The sequence below is a fragment of the Populus euphratica genome, unplaced genomic scaffold, assembly GCF_000495115.2.
Source record: "Populus euphratica unplaced genomic scaffold, PopEup_1.0 scaffold139.1, whole genome shotgun sequence".
Taxonomy (NCBI): Eukaryota; Viridiplantae; Streptophyta; class Magnoliopsida; order Malpighiales; family Salicaceae; genus Populus; species Populus euphratica.
Window position 1 is genome coordinate 102,251 of NW_011499969.1, and position 15,528 is coordinate 117,778.

Consider the following 15,528-nt stretch of genomic DNA (forward strand, 5'->3'; position numbering starts at 1 on the left):
CTGCTTTTCTCCTTCGGAGGTCTGTACTTGTTGTAAATTTTGACACGCGAGAAGTTTTTCCAGATTTTTTATGCTCATCTGAACACATGCATCTCTCTGCATTACTCATTTGGCAGAATTATCATCTAGATTTCCCTCATTTGGAACATGACCGTGGGAAAAATGTCACTAATGATAACCAACAAATGGATTAGCAGAGTGGAATTGCTGGGTTCCCAGGCTCCCAGCTGGAGCTAAGGATACAACGCACGCAACTAAAAACAGGTGGCTATCTACCGGAATGGAATTAGAAATTGAAGTTCAAACTGAATGTTCCTCGAATGGCTGTGCTCAGGATTGAAGTCCTTGAGCAAGACAGATATGGGAATGAAGGTTTTGGAGGCCAAACATGTTTACCTGTATCTGTCGCTACCCAATTCCTGAATTCAATGACCGGTATATAAATAATGTTCCTCTCTATGTTTTTTTTTTTGCAGATCCAAACATACAAACAAACCTTTTCTTCTAACTCAATTATAATTCTGCACCACATTTGCATGACAGTTTAGTCTTGCTAGACTTAGCCTTTCACTTATTGATTTACTTGTATTTGCCTAGCAAGTAAATATTTTTTTCACCAAGAAGTTTCTCACAATCTCTCATTACATAGACAAACAGAATACACAAGTAACGATGCATAGAACCAAACACACAAGTTATTATAGAAAAACACTCCCAACCTTTATTAGTCTTGTCAACAAAGGATATGCACAAGTTTGTTAGTGCGTATGTTATACACAAGTGTTTTGCTCATAAGAGGTTCTATAGGAGAGTTTCATAAGCAAGCTATGACAAGAAATATCATAAGGTAAAACTTGTTAGAAAAACAAAATACAACGAGCATGTCATTTCAAACTGTAGGATGATTAGTCACCACATGATAATAACTCTCCCAACTAGCTAAGGTTTAGAACTACGATGTATAAAAAGACTAACACTACCTTGTTAACATGAGTTTTCTGACTAACATACCTCAGGGTTGTAATAAAACAAAACAGAATCATTTCTTAAATGCTCAACTCATACAATTAATCAAATAAGAAGCAATCAATTCAAATGTGCTCAACTCATACAATTAATCAAATAAGAAGCAATCAATTCAAATGTACATGGTATCTCATATCAACAAATCAATTTCAATAAGTGATTATGTTTTATTATAAGCAAGAGATAATGAACAATATATAATTTACCAAGAAGCATGATCCATTTTATATTTAACAATTCAAATATATATACTCTTGTATATGAATTATTATCCATTCACTCGACTTAAAAGTTGAAAAAAAATACAAAAATAAATATTGAAGAAATCCTATTAATGCCCAACAAGTGAGTATTATGAGTATCTGAATACAATAATGACATACTAAAAAACAACTCAAAGCATAAAAAAAAAAGAGAGAATACAACTCTAATATTTAAGATCAAAACATAATTATGAAAGCAAAATGGATCTATCCAATCGATCCTAAACACTTGCTAAATTGACCAAACCTAAAAGAACCGTTCATCCTTCACTTTTAGGTCAATTGGTCGACCAAAACTTATCAACTAGTGGACTAAAATTATATAGGCCAACCAGTCACCAAAATTGACAAACTAGTTGACTGGTTAATTGAGATTCCAGATTCTCAATCCACTAGTTCTCTCTAAAATTTTTCTAACTTAAACCTCAAAAAATCATAACAATTTAATTGACTTATCACAATTTAATCAATTCATCAATTACTCTCAAAATATAAATTTTAGAACCCTCAAAACCTTAATAATTTTGAAATCAAAGCTAAATACAACAATTATACTTAACCAATTAACCAAAGTGTAATGCTCACCGTAAAGGCTCATCTCTTCTAATTTCCTTCTCTTCCTTTAAAGGTTTTGGAGGCCAAACATGTTTACCTACATCTGCCACTACCCAATTCCTGAATTCAATGACCGGTATATAAATAATGTTCCTCTCTATGTTTTTTTTTTTGCAGATCCAAACATACAAACAAACCTTTTCTTCTAACTCAATTATAATTCTGCACCACATTTGCATGACAGTTTAGTCTTGCTAGACTTAGCCTTTCACTTATTGATTTACTTGTATTTGCCTAGCAAGTAAATATTTTTTTCACCAAGAAGTTTCTCACAATCTCTCATTACATAGACAAACAGAATACACAAGTAACGATGCATAGAACCAAACACACAAGTTATTATAGAAAAACACTCCCAACCTTTATTAGTCTTGTCAACAAAGGATATGCACAAGTTTGTTAGTGCGTATGTTATACACAAGTGTTTTGCTCATAAGAGGTTCTATAGGAGAGTTTCATAAGCAAGCTATGACAAGAAATATCATAAGGTAAAACTTGTTAGAAAAACAAAATACAACGAGCATGTCATTTCAAACTGTAGGATGATTAGTCACCACATGATAATAACTCTCCCAACTAGCTAAGGTTTAGAACTACGATGTATAAAAAGACTAACACTACCTTGTTAACATGAGTTTTCTGACTAACATACCTCAGGGTTGTAATAAAACAAAACAGAATCATTTCTTAAATGCTCAACTCATACAATTAATCAAATAAGAAGCAATCAATTCAAATGTACATGGTATCTCATATCAACAAATCAATTTCAATAAGTGATTATGTTTTATTATAAGCAAGAGATAATGAACAATATATAATTTACCAAGAAGCATGATCCATTTTATATTTAACAATTCAAATATATATACTCTTGTATATGAATTATTATCCATTCACTCGACTTAAAAGTTGAAAAAAAATACAAAAATAAATATTGAAGAAATCCTATTAATGCCCAACAAGTGAGTATTATGAGTATCTGAATACAATAATGACATACTAAAAAACAACTCAAAGCATAAAAAAAAAAGAGAGAATACAACTCTAATATTTAAGATCAAAACATAATTATGAAAGCAAAATGGATCTATCCAATCGATCCTAAACACTTGCTAAATTGACCAAACCTAAAAGAACCGTTCATCCTTCACTTTTAGGTCAATTGGTCGACCAAAACTTATCAACTAGTGGACTAAAATTATATAGGCCAACCAGTCACCAAAATTGACAAACTAGTTGACTGGTTAATTGAGATTCCAGATTCTCAATCCACTAGTTCTCTCTAAAATTTTTCTAACTTAAACCTCAAAAAATCATAACAATTTAATTGACTTATCACAATTTAATCAATTCATCAATTACTCTCAAAATATAAATTTTAGAACCCTCAAAACCTTAATAATTTTGAAATCAAAGCTAAATACAACAATTATACTTAACCAATTAACCAAAGTGTAATGCTCACCGTAAAGGCTCATCTCTTCTAATTTCCTTCTCTTCCTTTATCTTTCCCTCTCCTTTCTTCTGCTTCTTTCTCTTTCTCGGTTCTCTCTAGATTTTTTATCCCTTCTTTTCTTTTCTTATTTTTTTCTTTATCTATTTCTATTTCTATTTATTAACTCTTTATACAATTACCTGAATATCTTCTCATTCATCATGACTGGTTTATAAACAATGTTCCTCTCGAGGCTTTTTTCTTACACGCATCCAAACTTACAAACTAATCTTTTTTTCTAACTTAATCATAGTTCTACACCACATTTGCACGGCAGTTTAGTGTTTCACTAGACTTAGCCTTTCACTAATCGATTGCATTTATCTAGCAATTAAGTGTTTTCCCACACTCTCTCATTACATAGACAAACGGAATACACAAGTGACGATGCATAAAACCAAACACATAAGTTATTATAGAAAAACACTCCCAGCCTTTATTAGTCTCATTAACAAAAGATATACATAAGTTTGCTACTGTGTATGCTATGCATAAGTGTTTTGCTCATAAGAGGTTCTACAAGGGAGTTTCACAAGCAAACCATGACAAAAAATATCATAAAATAAAGTTTATTAGAAAATCAAAATACAGCAAGCATGTTGTTCCAAACTATAGGATGATCAGTCACCACATAATGATGACTCCCCCAACCAGCTAAGTTTTAGAACTATGATGTACACAAAGACTAACACTACCTTATTAGTATGAGTTTTCTGACTAATATACCTCAACATCATAATAAATAAAAAAAATAAAATCATTTCTTAAATGCTCATCTTATACGATTAATCGAATAAGAAGCTATCAATTCAAATGTACATAGTATCTCATATCAAGAAATCAATTTCAATAAGTGATCATGCTTTATCATAAGCAAGAGATAATAAACAACATATAATTTACCATGAAGCATGATTCATTTCATATTTAACAATTCAAATATCTATATTACTTTTCTTGCATATGAATTATTATCCACTCACTCGACTCAAAAGTTCAAGAAACACAAAAGTAGATATTGAAGAAATCCTACTAATACCCAACAAGTGAGTATTAGGAGTATGCATATAATAATGACATACTAAACAACAACTGAAAGCATAAAAAAGAGAGAGAATACAACTCTAATATTTGAGATTAAAACGTAATTATGAAAGCAAAATGGATCTATCCAATCGATCCTAAACACTTGCCAAATTGACCGAACCTAAAAGAACTGTTCACCCTTCACTTTTAGATTAATTGGTTGACCAAAACTTATCAACTGGTTGACCAAAACCATATAGACCAATCAGTTGTCAAAATTGATAAACTAGTTGACCGGTTGATTAAGATTCCATATTCTCAATCTACTAGTCCCTTCTAAAATAATAAATCTTAAATTTTATAATCTAAACCTCAAAAAACCATAACAATTTAATTGCTTATCACTATTTAATCAATTCATTAATTAAACTTTAGAACCCTAAAAACCTTAATAATTTTGAAATCAAAGCTAAATACAACAATTATACTTAACCAAAGTGTAATGCTCACCTTAAAGGCTCATTTCTTCTAATTTCCTTCTCTTCCTTTATCTTTCCCTCTCCTTTCTCTGCTTCTTTCTTTTTCTCGGTTTTCTCTCTAGATTTTTTATCCCTTCTTTTCTTTTCTTTTCTTATCTTTTTTCTTTATCTATTTCTATTTCTATTTCTATTTATTAACTTTCTGTACAATTACCTGAATATGTTCTTATTTATTTATACCTAATATCTACTCCTCCAAAAGAATTGTTGCCTTTTCCTACTAAAACCTTTCTTTTTATTTCAAAATATTACAACATAAGATTTGAGAACTGGGATTCGAGACGTTCCATTGTATAATCATAGAGGAAAGAAATATATTAATACAAGGCTTCTTATGAAATGTAACCTTTTAGACTCCAAATAATGTTTTGAGTGACGAACATTATGACATTGTTTATCTTTATTTATTTTTTTGATAATTATTGAAAGTATATTGAAAAGACTGAAAAGCTAATAGCCAAAGTAAAATACAAAGACATGACAAAGAAAGAAAAAAAAAAAAACATGCATGACTCTCATATTCGGTTAAGAAATTAAACGGGAAAAGGGCATGGATCATTGGGTCATCTTATAGGTTACCAAGTCAAGTTAATTTTGATGGATTATTTTTATTAAAAAGATATTATTTTGTTTTTTAAAAAATATATCATGTTGACCATGTTGAAATTAAATTAGATTTGACTAAATTAACTGAATCATTAAAGATATAATCGAGAGCATAACCGGGTAAATATCTCCCTTGTATTATAATGCTAAAAGTAGGGGGAGGGGATATATAAACGAGGCAGGATAATTGCTGAAGAGTGACATTCACAACTTGAGTGCGAACCAGTTTATGCGTGTAAATGGACAAAATTCTCATCCCAAATATGTAGACTTCCACGAAAGCAGAACGGGAGGTTGGTATCCAATTCTCTGCCCCACGATTCTTTTCTTTTATCAATTATTCTTGCTTTACAGTTCAAACCGATGACAAGCAATCTCTTTCCTTCATTTCAAGAACATTCTCACTAGTCTTAGAAAAGCTACGTCAATGTGCTTCACACCGCAAGTTTTTATCGAAAACAAAAATACAAACACTACCCTGAGACGGATTCTCACTTTGCTGAGACGCTATTCTTGAGAATGTGCTGCCATGTGAAGACATTCTCCTCTTTCTCCAAATTAAATTTTTAATCAGAAAATTTACATTCACTCATAAACAACAACAACTCAAGGATTTCATCTCTTTCTCTGTAACAAATGTCTAGGCAGTCTTTCAAAGTCTGCTTCTGTTTCAGGAGAATATTCAAACTCAGTGTGCTTGAGCCTCCTGAAGACGTGAAGATCCTTTTTAACCAATACTCGCAGAATGGAACCATGTCTCTCGATAATCTACGTGGTTTCTTGGTTGAGTTTCAAGGAGAGTACAGTGCCACCAGGGATGATGCTCAGGCTATCTTCAATAGTCTGAAGCATCTCAACATCTTCTCAAGAAGGGGCCTCCATCTTGAAGCCTTCTTCCGATATCTTCTTGGAGACCTTAACGGACCACTATCTCCATCTAGGGCGGTAATCTTGTTCTCTTTTTTTCTGACAGTCAACTAAATCTTCTATTTCTTCACCAGCCTATTTTCTTTTTCAGCTTCAGAATCATACTGAACATCTTCCACATGACCATCTGTGATATCTCAAAATCATTTAATCCTGATAATCAAATGAGAACTCTTGACTGTAATAGCTTTAGAAATGTATTTGAATCCAGGTGCATCATGACATGACTCAACCACTGGCTCATTATTTCCTGTACACTGGCCATAACTCCTACTTGACTGGAAATCAACTAAGCAGCAAAAGCAGTGTTCAACCTATTATAAAGGCTTTGAGGAGAGGTGTAAGGGTAATTGAACTAGATTTGTGGCCAGGTTCCAAGAAAGACGAGGTGGAGGTTCGCCATGGAGGGTATGGGGTTTATTTCCACTTTTTTCAAATTCTGACGTTGTGTTATAGTGTTGCTTATGCTCGCCTAATTTATGATGTTCATTGAAATTGTAAATGGAGAAATATTAGATATTTCTTGTAGTCTAGCCTGTGTTGTGCATGTGAATTAAACACTATTCATTTTTGGAATCATAAATTGTGCATGTGAATCGTAAACTGCTTTCCTTCTCTCTGTATTTTATCCACTAGCTGGGGGTTTACATTTTTGTGCTGGGCTTTGGTTTCTCATGATGAAATCAGTAACATTTCATCCATTTTAAAATAAAAAATTATGGGCTTTATATCAGAAACAGCTCCAGATTGAATCATATTCTTTATTGTTGCTTTTACAACCTAAAACCTTGGGTATTGGATCATTCTTGCTTCATTTTCTCTTCACAGATATCCTACTCCACCGAGTATTTTTTTTTCCCAATAAATATAGAGATGCTGGTGTTGGTTTTTACAAAGCAACAAAGTAGACACAGATTTTGGTCCCCTAACTTTCGTTGAATCTTGGTTAAGATCCTATAGTTCTATAGTCTATTTCAGCTCCAAGAGTTTCATAGCCTGAAAACATAAATAATTCCTCAAACAACCGATTCTTTTTTTTTTTTTTGGTTTGTAGGACACTCACTAATCCAGTGGACCTCCTCCAATGCCTGAATGCCATCAAGGACAACGCTTTTCAGGCATCTGAATATCCAGTTGTGATAACCTTTGAAGACCACCTACCTGCAAATCTTCAGGATCAGGTTGCAGAGGTGAGAGTAAACTTAAGTCCTGGATTTTTATGATGAACATGGTTTTGAGTGTGCTCTTGTGTGACCAAAATCTGTTTATCTGTAGATGGTCACTAAAACATTTGGAGACATGCTGTACCGCCCCGAGACAGATCAATTACGGGAATTTCCATCACCAGAGTCATTGAAGAAAAAGGTTATGATTTCAACTAAACCACCAAAAGAGTATCTTGAAACTCGAAGCAGTAGGTTTACCAAAAGGTCAAAAATATCATCAAAGAAAGAACAATGGAATGGTGAGACAGCTTCCAAAAGTGATAACGAAACTCGTGATAAGGTGAATCCGGAATTTACTCATTCTGGTCTCATTTTGAATGCTTCAAGAATTAACCTTTTTTTTAATTACGTATTCATGTATTTCACTGAGCAGGATGAGGTAGACGAGGGAGAAAGTCTTCAAGAAGAAGATGAGGAGACGACAGTTCCTGAATACAGGCATTTAATTTCCATTAACGCAGGTAAGCCGAAAGGTGCATTAAAAAACTGGCTCAGCATAGATGAGAATAAAGTAAGACGTCTAAGCCTGAGTGAACAAGAACTTGAAAATGCTACGAGAAGACATGGAGCTGACATTGTCAGGTAAATAACATAATATTCAAAATAAATTTATATAAGCAAGTCTTTTACGTGTTTTGGTCTGCAAATGCTTATACGGGGCCCCAAGAAGAAAATCATTGGCTTTGGCAACCATTTTGGTTCATCAACAAGGATTTTATGCTTCCTTTATACACGAAGCTGTGTTGTTAAGTCAGGGACATTGTAGTCCAGAATGTCTTAACACCTCGGATCTTCCTCTCATTCATGAGACAGGACATGCCTGTCTAAATTAGTTTTAGTACTTGTAACAACCTCCGATGTCATTTACTTCCCCATCATAACTATCAGGTCTAATTATCAAGTCCAATGATTTCTTCATCTAGGTTCACGCAGCGTAATTTGTTGAGAGTGTACCCCAAAGGTACACGTATTACTTCTTCTAATTACAATCCTTTTGTTGGGTGGGCGCATGGAGCTCAAATGGTTGCATTTAATATGCAGGTCAGTCTCCTTCAGAAGTCTGAATGATTATTAAATTAGTACTTGACAGTTATCTAAAGATTGTTCATGTTCATATATTCTGATGCAACATGGCTGTAGACTTATATCTCAGAAAAACAATTACATATGCCTTCTGCTCTTCTTTTTTTTTCTCCAGCAATTTTCTTTCACTGTATTGTGGATTTCCTGACTTCTTCTCTTGTTTCCTTGACAGGGCTATGGGAAGTACCTGTGGGTTATGCAAGGGATGTTTAAAGCCAATGGAGGCTGTGGTTATGTTAAAAAACCTGATTTTTTATTGAGTAACGAGGTTTTCGATCCTAGTGTGCGATTACCGGTTAAGAAAATTCTGAAGGTAGGCGGACATAGATGGGAGCTATAAATGTTCTAAATTTCCACTTTTCATCTCTTTGATATTGAACAATCTGGATTTACCTTTTTCTTTACAGGTGAAAATTTACATGGGGGAAGGTTGGGATTTGGATTTTCGGCGCACGCATTTTGATATGTATTCTCCACCAGACTTCTTTGTAAAAGTAAGACGACTTGTGGCTCTCTGTTTATTGCAGATTTGATCAACAAGCAAGTAAAAATATATGCATTATTGTGAAGAAAAAATAATCAAAACGTGTGTTTGCAGGAATTTTAAGTCGCAAGTTTTCTGGCTGTTTTACTGACAGCATGGTAAACTTGCGCTAACCTTGGAGACGCCAAATAAGTTCTTTTCAACTTTCAAGTGTTTTCTACTAATCTTAATTTGCACCAGATTCACACTGCTCCTTGCCCTGATGCTGCTATATTTCTCTCCGAAATGAGTCTACCTTCATGAATCTGAACATGGACTAAAATGTTTTGTGGGGACTGATTAATTGATTTGCAGGTTGGAATTGCGGGAGTCCCTGCGGATAAAGCTATGCATAAAACAAAAGCAATTGAAGACGACTGGCAACCAGTGTGGAATGAGAAATTTGAGTTCGAACTTACTGTTCCTGAACTGGCTGTGCTTAGAATTACAGTCCTCGAGTACGACACTTCTGGAAAGCATGACTTTGGAGGCCAAACATGTTTACCTATATCAGAGCTGAGAACTGGGATTCGAGCAATTCCATTACATGATCGCAGAGGAGATAAGTACAAGAACACAAAACTTCTCGTGCAATTTGAACTTAATTGATCATACAGCATGCACCAGTACACCAATCAGATTTTACAATTCTGTTGACATGTATTGTTTACCTATCATTTTATTGCACATTCTACTCCTATTATGTATTGCGAAGTTTTTACTGGAAAACATTGCAAACTCTGATATTAAGAGAACACATCTGATTTTATGTGAAAGCAAAATCATGAATGTCAGCATGTTTTTGTGTTGGAGGAGGTTAGTAAACTGTAGCATAGATTCATATAAGCAGTCTGACGATCAAAATCTTGAGCTGATAAGCCTAAGCTGGTGTACATATTCTGTTGTGGCCGTGTCGGATTACAAATATTGTTAATAGGGTAAACAAAACCAAAAGCAAAAAGAATTTCCTACTACATGATTCTGTTGCGCAAAAACGAGTCTGAAAAATTCACACCACAGCTACCAGTTACCTGATGCATAGTTGAGAAATTAGCTGCGATATTTTTAAAGGAAATTGAAGATATTTGTGCTGAGTTCATACAGATAATATTCTGATATTCGCGTTCTGAATTTTCTAAAGATTCAAAGAAAATTGGATGCACATTTGAATTGGTCACATAAACTAAATAATTGTTGTGTGTGATACCACACCATGTGATGGTGGGACCACCGCATTAATTTTCAAGAGACAGCATGACTGTCTCTTGGTATTAAAATTAATGTGGTTCGGGTACTGTAGCAGTAGAATTGAAAAACAGAAGAGAGGAGAAGAAAATCGAGAGAGAAAGAAAGAAAAGAGGCAGCAGAGCAACCTATGCTCTTTCTTTAATTTCTAGCTCGTTCACCGTTGGATCGGGCTGAGATTTTGACAGAAGCTTCTAGACACGTTGCTCTTCATTCTAGATGGTTGGATCGAAGATTGGTGGTGTGGAAGCTGGCCGTTTTGACAGAAAACGGGGCTGTTAGTGTTGTGAGTTTTTCTCAAATAATTCTCATTTAATCTTGTTGTAATCCAAAAATAAGTTGTTCTTGATGATATATATGTTGTATACCTTAGTTGAATTTGAGGAAGAATGATTGTGAACCCATTATTTGTTGATAGTGGAAGTTTTTAAGTGGACTACAATCCCGTGGTTTTTCCCGCGTCGGGTTTTCTACGTTAAAAATCTTGGTGTTGATTTTGTGATTATTTGCATTATATTTGGTCATTGTTTAATTCTGATTTTACTTCATAAAGAGGGAAAGAATTGAGACTTGTAAATTGTATTCCGCTGAATTGATCAGGGTAAATTGGTGTCCGGTTGTTCCTAGTTTTCCCAACAAGTGGTATCAGAGCACTGGTTGTGTAGATTGAATTTCTTGTGCAATTAAAATGGAAAAGGAAGATTTGGGCATGATAAAGCTCACTTCCTCAAATTATTTTATATGGAAAACAATGATGGAGGATCACTTATATTGCAATGATTCAGCTTTGCCAATTGAATGTAAAGGAATAAAGTCTGATGATATGGATGATGCAAAATAGAATGGGCTTAATAGAAAGGCTACTGCTAATGTTAGAAAATAGGTATCTTTTAAGTCCATTAATCATATTTCTTAGGAACATGACTGTTAAATAGTTTGGAAGATGCTGGAAGAAACATTTGCTAAGGAGAGTGCACAAAACAAGGTTTTTGTAATTAGAGACCTTGTGAATTTGAAGTATAGAGATGGTGAAGATGCTTCAGTGCATATAAATGTATTCCAAGGGTGCTTAAATCAGCTGTCATTAATGAATCTAGAGTTAGCTGATGAAATGCAAGCACTAATCCAACTGAGTTCATTGCCGGATAGTTGGGAGACTTTGGTAATGTCACTTAGCAATTCTACTCCGAATGGGAAGATCACTTTAAAAACAGTAAAGAATTGTATTCTCAATGAAGAGAAGAGAAGGAAAAGCACAAGCACTTCCGAGTCTCATGCACTTATTACAGAAATCGAGGGAGAAGTCCAAGCAGGTTCTCTCATGGCAAGCAAGATAAAGAATCCAGCAATAGAAAAGGCAAATGGAAGCCAAGAGGAAGATCTCAGTCAAGGAAGGGTTTTAAGTGCTATTATTGTGACAAGCCTGGGCATATGCAAAAAGATTGCAGAAAGTATAAAAAAGATAAAAAGGGTAAAGATGAAGACAAGAATGAAGAGAATGGTACAACTGCAGTTGTATTTGAAGGTGATGTTGCCATTGTTTGTGATGATGGTTGTGTTAATCTTGCATGTCAGGATACCACCTGGGTTGCAGATTCAGCAGCTTCTTACCATATTACACCCCGACGTGATTTTTACATATCCTACACTACTGGTGACTTTGGTCAAATTAGGATGAAAAATTAAGAGATGGCTAGTGTTGTGGGCATTGGAGATATTTGGTTGGAAACCAATACTGGGTGCAAGTTGTTACTCAAAGATGTTAGGCATGTGCCTGATATGTGCCTACACTTGATCTCTACAGGTACCCTTGATGAAGAAGGCTATCACAATTACTTTGGAGATGGTAAATATAAGCTCTCTAAAAATTCCCTAATTATTGCTAAAGGAAAGAAAATGAGTCTCTACATGTCATAAGCCAAGGTGATCAAAGGGGAGGTGAATGCAATTAAAGATTGCTCTACTGATCTATGGTATAAGCGGCTTGGACATTTAAGTGAGAAAGGCCTTGGCATCCTTGCCAAGAAGAACTACCTTCCATTAAAAGGTATGAACTTGAACACATGTACTCATTATTTAGTTGGCAAACAATACAAAGTTGCGTTTCAAAGATCACCTTCACAAAGAAGATCACGTGTTCTTGATTTAGTTCATATTGATGTTTGCTCTATGATTGATAAGTCTCTTAGGGGTGTATTGTACTTTGTTAGTTTTATTGATGATCACTCTAGGAAAATTTGGGCCATTTGTTTGAAATCTAAAGATCAGGTGTTTGATGTCTTTAAGGATTTCCATGCCAGAGTTGAAAGAGAAACTGATAGAAAGCTCAAATGTATTTGAGATGATAATGGTGGTGAATACAGGGGTCCTTTTGAGAAATACTACAGGGAACATGGTATCAAGTTGGAGAAGACAGTTCCTAAGACTCCACAACAGAATAGAGTGGCTGAGAGAATGAAAAGAACCATTGTTGAAAGAATTAGATGTATGCTCTCTCATGCAAAGCTGCCTAAATCCTTTTGGGGTAAGGCAATAAAGACTGCAGTTGCCATGATCAACCTTTCTCCATCAGTTCCTCTTGAATTTGATGTTCCAGATAGAGTTTAGAAAGGAAAAGATGTCTTTTATGCACACTTAAGAGTGTTTGGATGCAGAGCATTTATACATGTTCCTAGAGATGAAAGGTCTAAGCTTGACAACAAGACTTAAGAGTGTTTGGATGCAGAGCATTTGTACATGTTCCTAGAGATGAAAGGTCTAAGCTTGACAACAAGACAAAACAGTGCATTTTCTTAGGCTCTGAAGATAATGAGTTTGGCTATAAGTTATGGGATCCAAAAGAGAAGAAAATTATGAGAAGTAGAGATGTTATCTTCTTTGAAGATCAAACCATTAAAGAATTTGAATAAAAGGAGAAAATAGAGTCTACCACCTTTATTCCATCTAATTCAAATCCAATACCTACTCTACAGTTACCTTTGATGCCTACTAATCATGGGGGAGACTTGCAAAATGATGATGATGGTGGTTCTCTTATTGAGCCATTAGTTGGTGATCCTGAATCAGCTAATGATAATATTGATGTTATTCCTGAATAGGTTATGCAGGAAGCTTCAGATGAGCCACAATTGAGGAGGTCAACTAGACGTCACCAACCTTCCACCAGATATTCTCCTCATGAGTATGTGTTAGTTACTGATGAGGGAGAGCTAGAATGCTTTGATGAAGTTAATTCACATGAGAAGAAAAATGAGTGGTTGAAAGTAATGCAATAAGAGATGAAATCCTTGTATGAAAACCATACCTTTGAGTTAGTGAAGCTTCCTAAAGGTAAGAGAGCACTCAAGAACAAATGGGTGTTCAAGTTGAAAATTGATGAACATTGCCCACAGCCAAGGTACAAGGCAAGATTGGTTGTGAAAGGTTTCGGTCAAAAGAAGGGTATTGATTTTGAAGAAATTTTTTCACTAGTGGTCAAGATGTCTTCAATCCGAGTTGTGCTTAGTTTAACTGCTAGCTTGAATCTTGAAGTTGAACAACTTGATATGAAAACTGCTTTTCTCCATGGTGATTTAGATAAGGAAATCTACATGGAGCAGCCTGAAGGGTTTGAAGCAAAAGGTAAAAAGCAGTTAGTTTGCAAGTTGAAAAAGAGCCTATATGGGTTAAAGCAAGCTCCAAGACAATGGTACATGAAGTTTGATTCTTTCATGGTAGATCATGGTTATGACAGGACCACTTCTGATCATTGTGTATTTATGAAAAGGTTTCAAGATGAAAACTTTATTATTCTCCTATTGTATGTGGATGATATGTTATTTGTTGGCCATAATGCTAAGAAGATTCAGATGTTGAAGGAAGAGTTGAGCAAGTCTTTTGTAATGAAAGACTTAGGACCGACAAAATAGATTCTTGGCATGAAGATCACACGTGACAAGAAGAAGGGGAAACTTTGGCTATCTTAGAAGAGATATGTTCAAAAGGTACTTGAGAGATTCAATATGAGCAACTCCAAACATGTTTGTTCTCCACTTGCAAGCCACTTTAAACTAAGTTCTAGGCAGTGTCCTTCAAGTGATGAAGAAAAAGATGAGATGAAAAAGGTTCCTTATGCATCCGCAGTTGGTAGCTTGATGTATGTAATGGTTTGAACAATGCTGGATATAGCTCATATAGTTGGTGTGGTTAGTCAGTTCCTCTCCAATCCTGGTAAAGAACATTGGTTAGCAGTGAAATGGATACTCATGTATCTCAAAGGTACTTCTAGTTTCAGCTTATGTTTTGGTAATGATAAACCTGTGTTAGATGGATACACAGATGCAGATATGGCTGGTGATGTTGATTCTAGAAAGTCTACATCAAGGTACTTGATGAAGTTTGCAGGGGGAGCAGTCTCATAGCAATCAAGGTTGTAAAAATATGTTGCATTATCCATTACAGAGGCTGAATATATTGCTCTTACTGAAAGGGGCAAATAGTTGTTATGGATGAAGAAGTTCTTGCATGAACTTGGCCTAGTTCAAGAGAACTTTGTGTTGCATTGTGACAGTCAAAGTGCAATCCATCTCAGTAAGCATTCTAGTTTTCACTCTCGATCAAAGCACATTAATGTTAGATATCAATGGATTCGAGATGCTATGGAGATAAAGTCATTCGTTGTTGAGAAGATCCATACTGATGACAACGTGTCTGACATGATAACCAAACCTCTACCGAGAGAGAAGTTTGAGTTCTGTAGAAAGGAAGCAAGCTTGTCAGAGCCTCCTAAATTGAATTTTACATATTGATCGCTGGTATGGTGAATTCCTCACATGGTGTGTGAGGGAGAGATTTGTTGTGTGTGGTCCCACACCATGTGATGGTAAGACCACCACATTAATTTTCAAGAGACAGCATGACTGTCTCTTGGTATTAAAATTAATGTGGTTTGGGTACTGTAGCGGTAGAATTG

The 15,528-nt window shown here is 34.9% G+C and overlaps 1 protein-coding gene across 3 annotated transcripts; it reads left to right on the top strand.

Annotated features, from left to right (window-relative positions):
* The first annotated feature begins 5,977 nt into the window (after window positions 1-5,977).
* Window positions 5,978-10,140, top strand: LOC105139142 (phosphoinositide phospholipase C 2-like). Of its 3 annotated transcripts, XM_011045477.1 has the most exons (10): window positions 5,979-6,518; window positions 6,712-6,908; window positions 7,555-7,690; window positions 7,776-7,894; window positions 7,931-8,006; window positions 8,100-8,308; window positions 8,650-8,767; window positions 8,982-9,122; window positions 9,217-9,303; window positions 9,648-10,140. In XM_011045477.1, exons 1-10 carry the CDS (start codon window positions 6,210-6,212, stop codon window positions 9,939-9,941), a joined length of 1,686 nt encoding a protein of 561 aa, XP_011043779.1. In that variant the 5' UTR covers window positions 5,979-6,209; the 3' UTR covers window positions 9,942-10,140. The 3 variants fall into 3 exon arrangements, with proteins under 3 accessions (XP_011043777.1, XP_011043779.1, XP_011043778.1); XM_011045475.1 differs by having other exon boundaries at window positions 5,978-6,518; window positions 7,776-8,006; XM_011045476.1 differs by having other exon boundaries at window positions 5,979-6,515; window positions 7,776-8,006.
* The last annotated feature ends 5,388 nt before the right edge of the window (window positions 10,141-15,528 follow it).

Bases quoted from the DNA above. Each gene is read 5' to 3' on its own strand.
- LOC105139142 (XM_011045475.1), top strand. From the start codon at position 6,210: ATGTCTAGGCAGTCTTTCAAAGTCTGCTTCTGTTTCAGGAGAATATTC. The intron at 9,123-9,216 runs GTAGGCGGACAT...TTTTCTTTACAG, and splicing joins CGGTTAAGAAAATTCTGAAG to GTGAAAATTTACATGGGGGA. The intron at 9,304-9,647 runs GTAAGACGACTT...ATTGATTTGCAG, and splicing joins CACCAGACTTCTTTGTAAAA to GTTGGAATTGCGGGAGTCCC.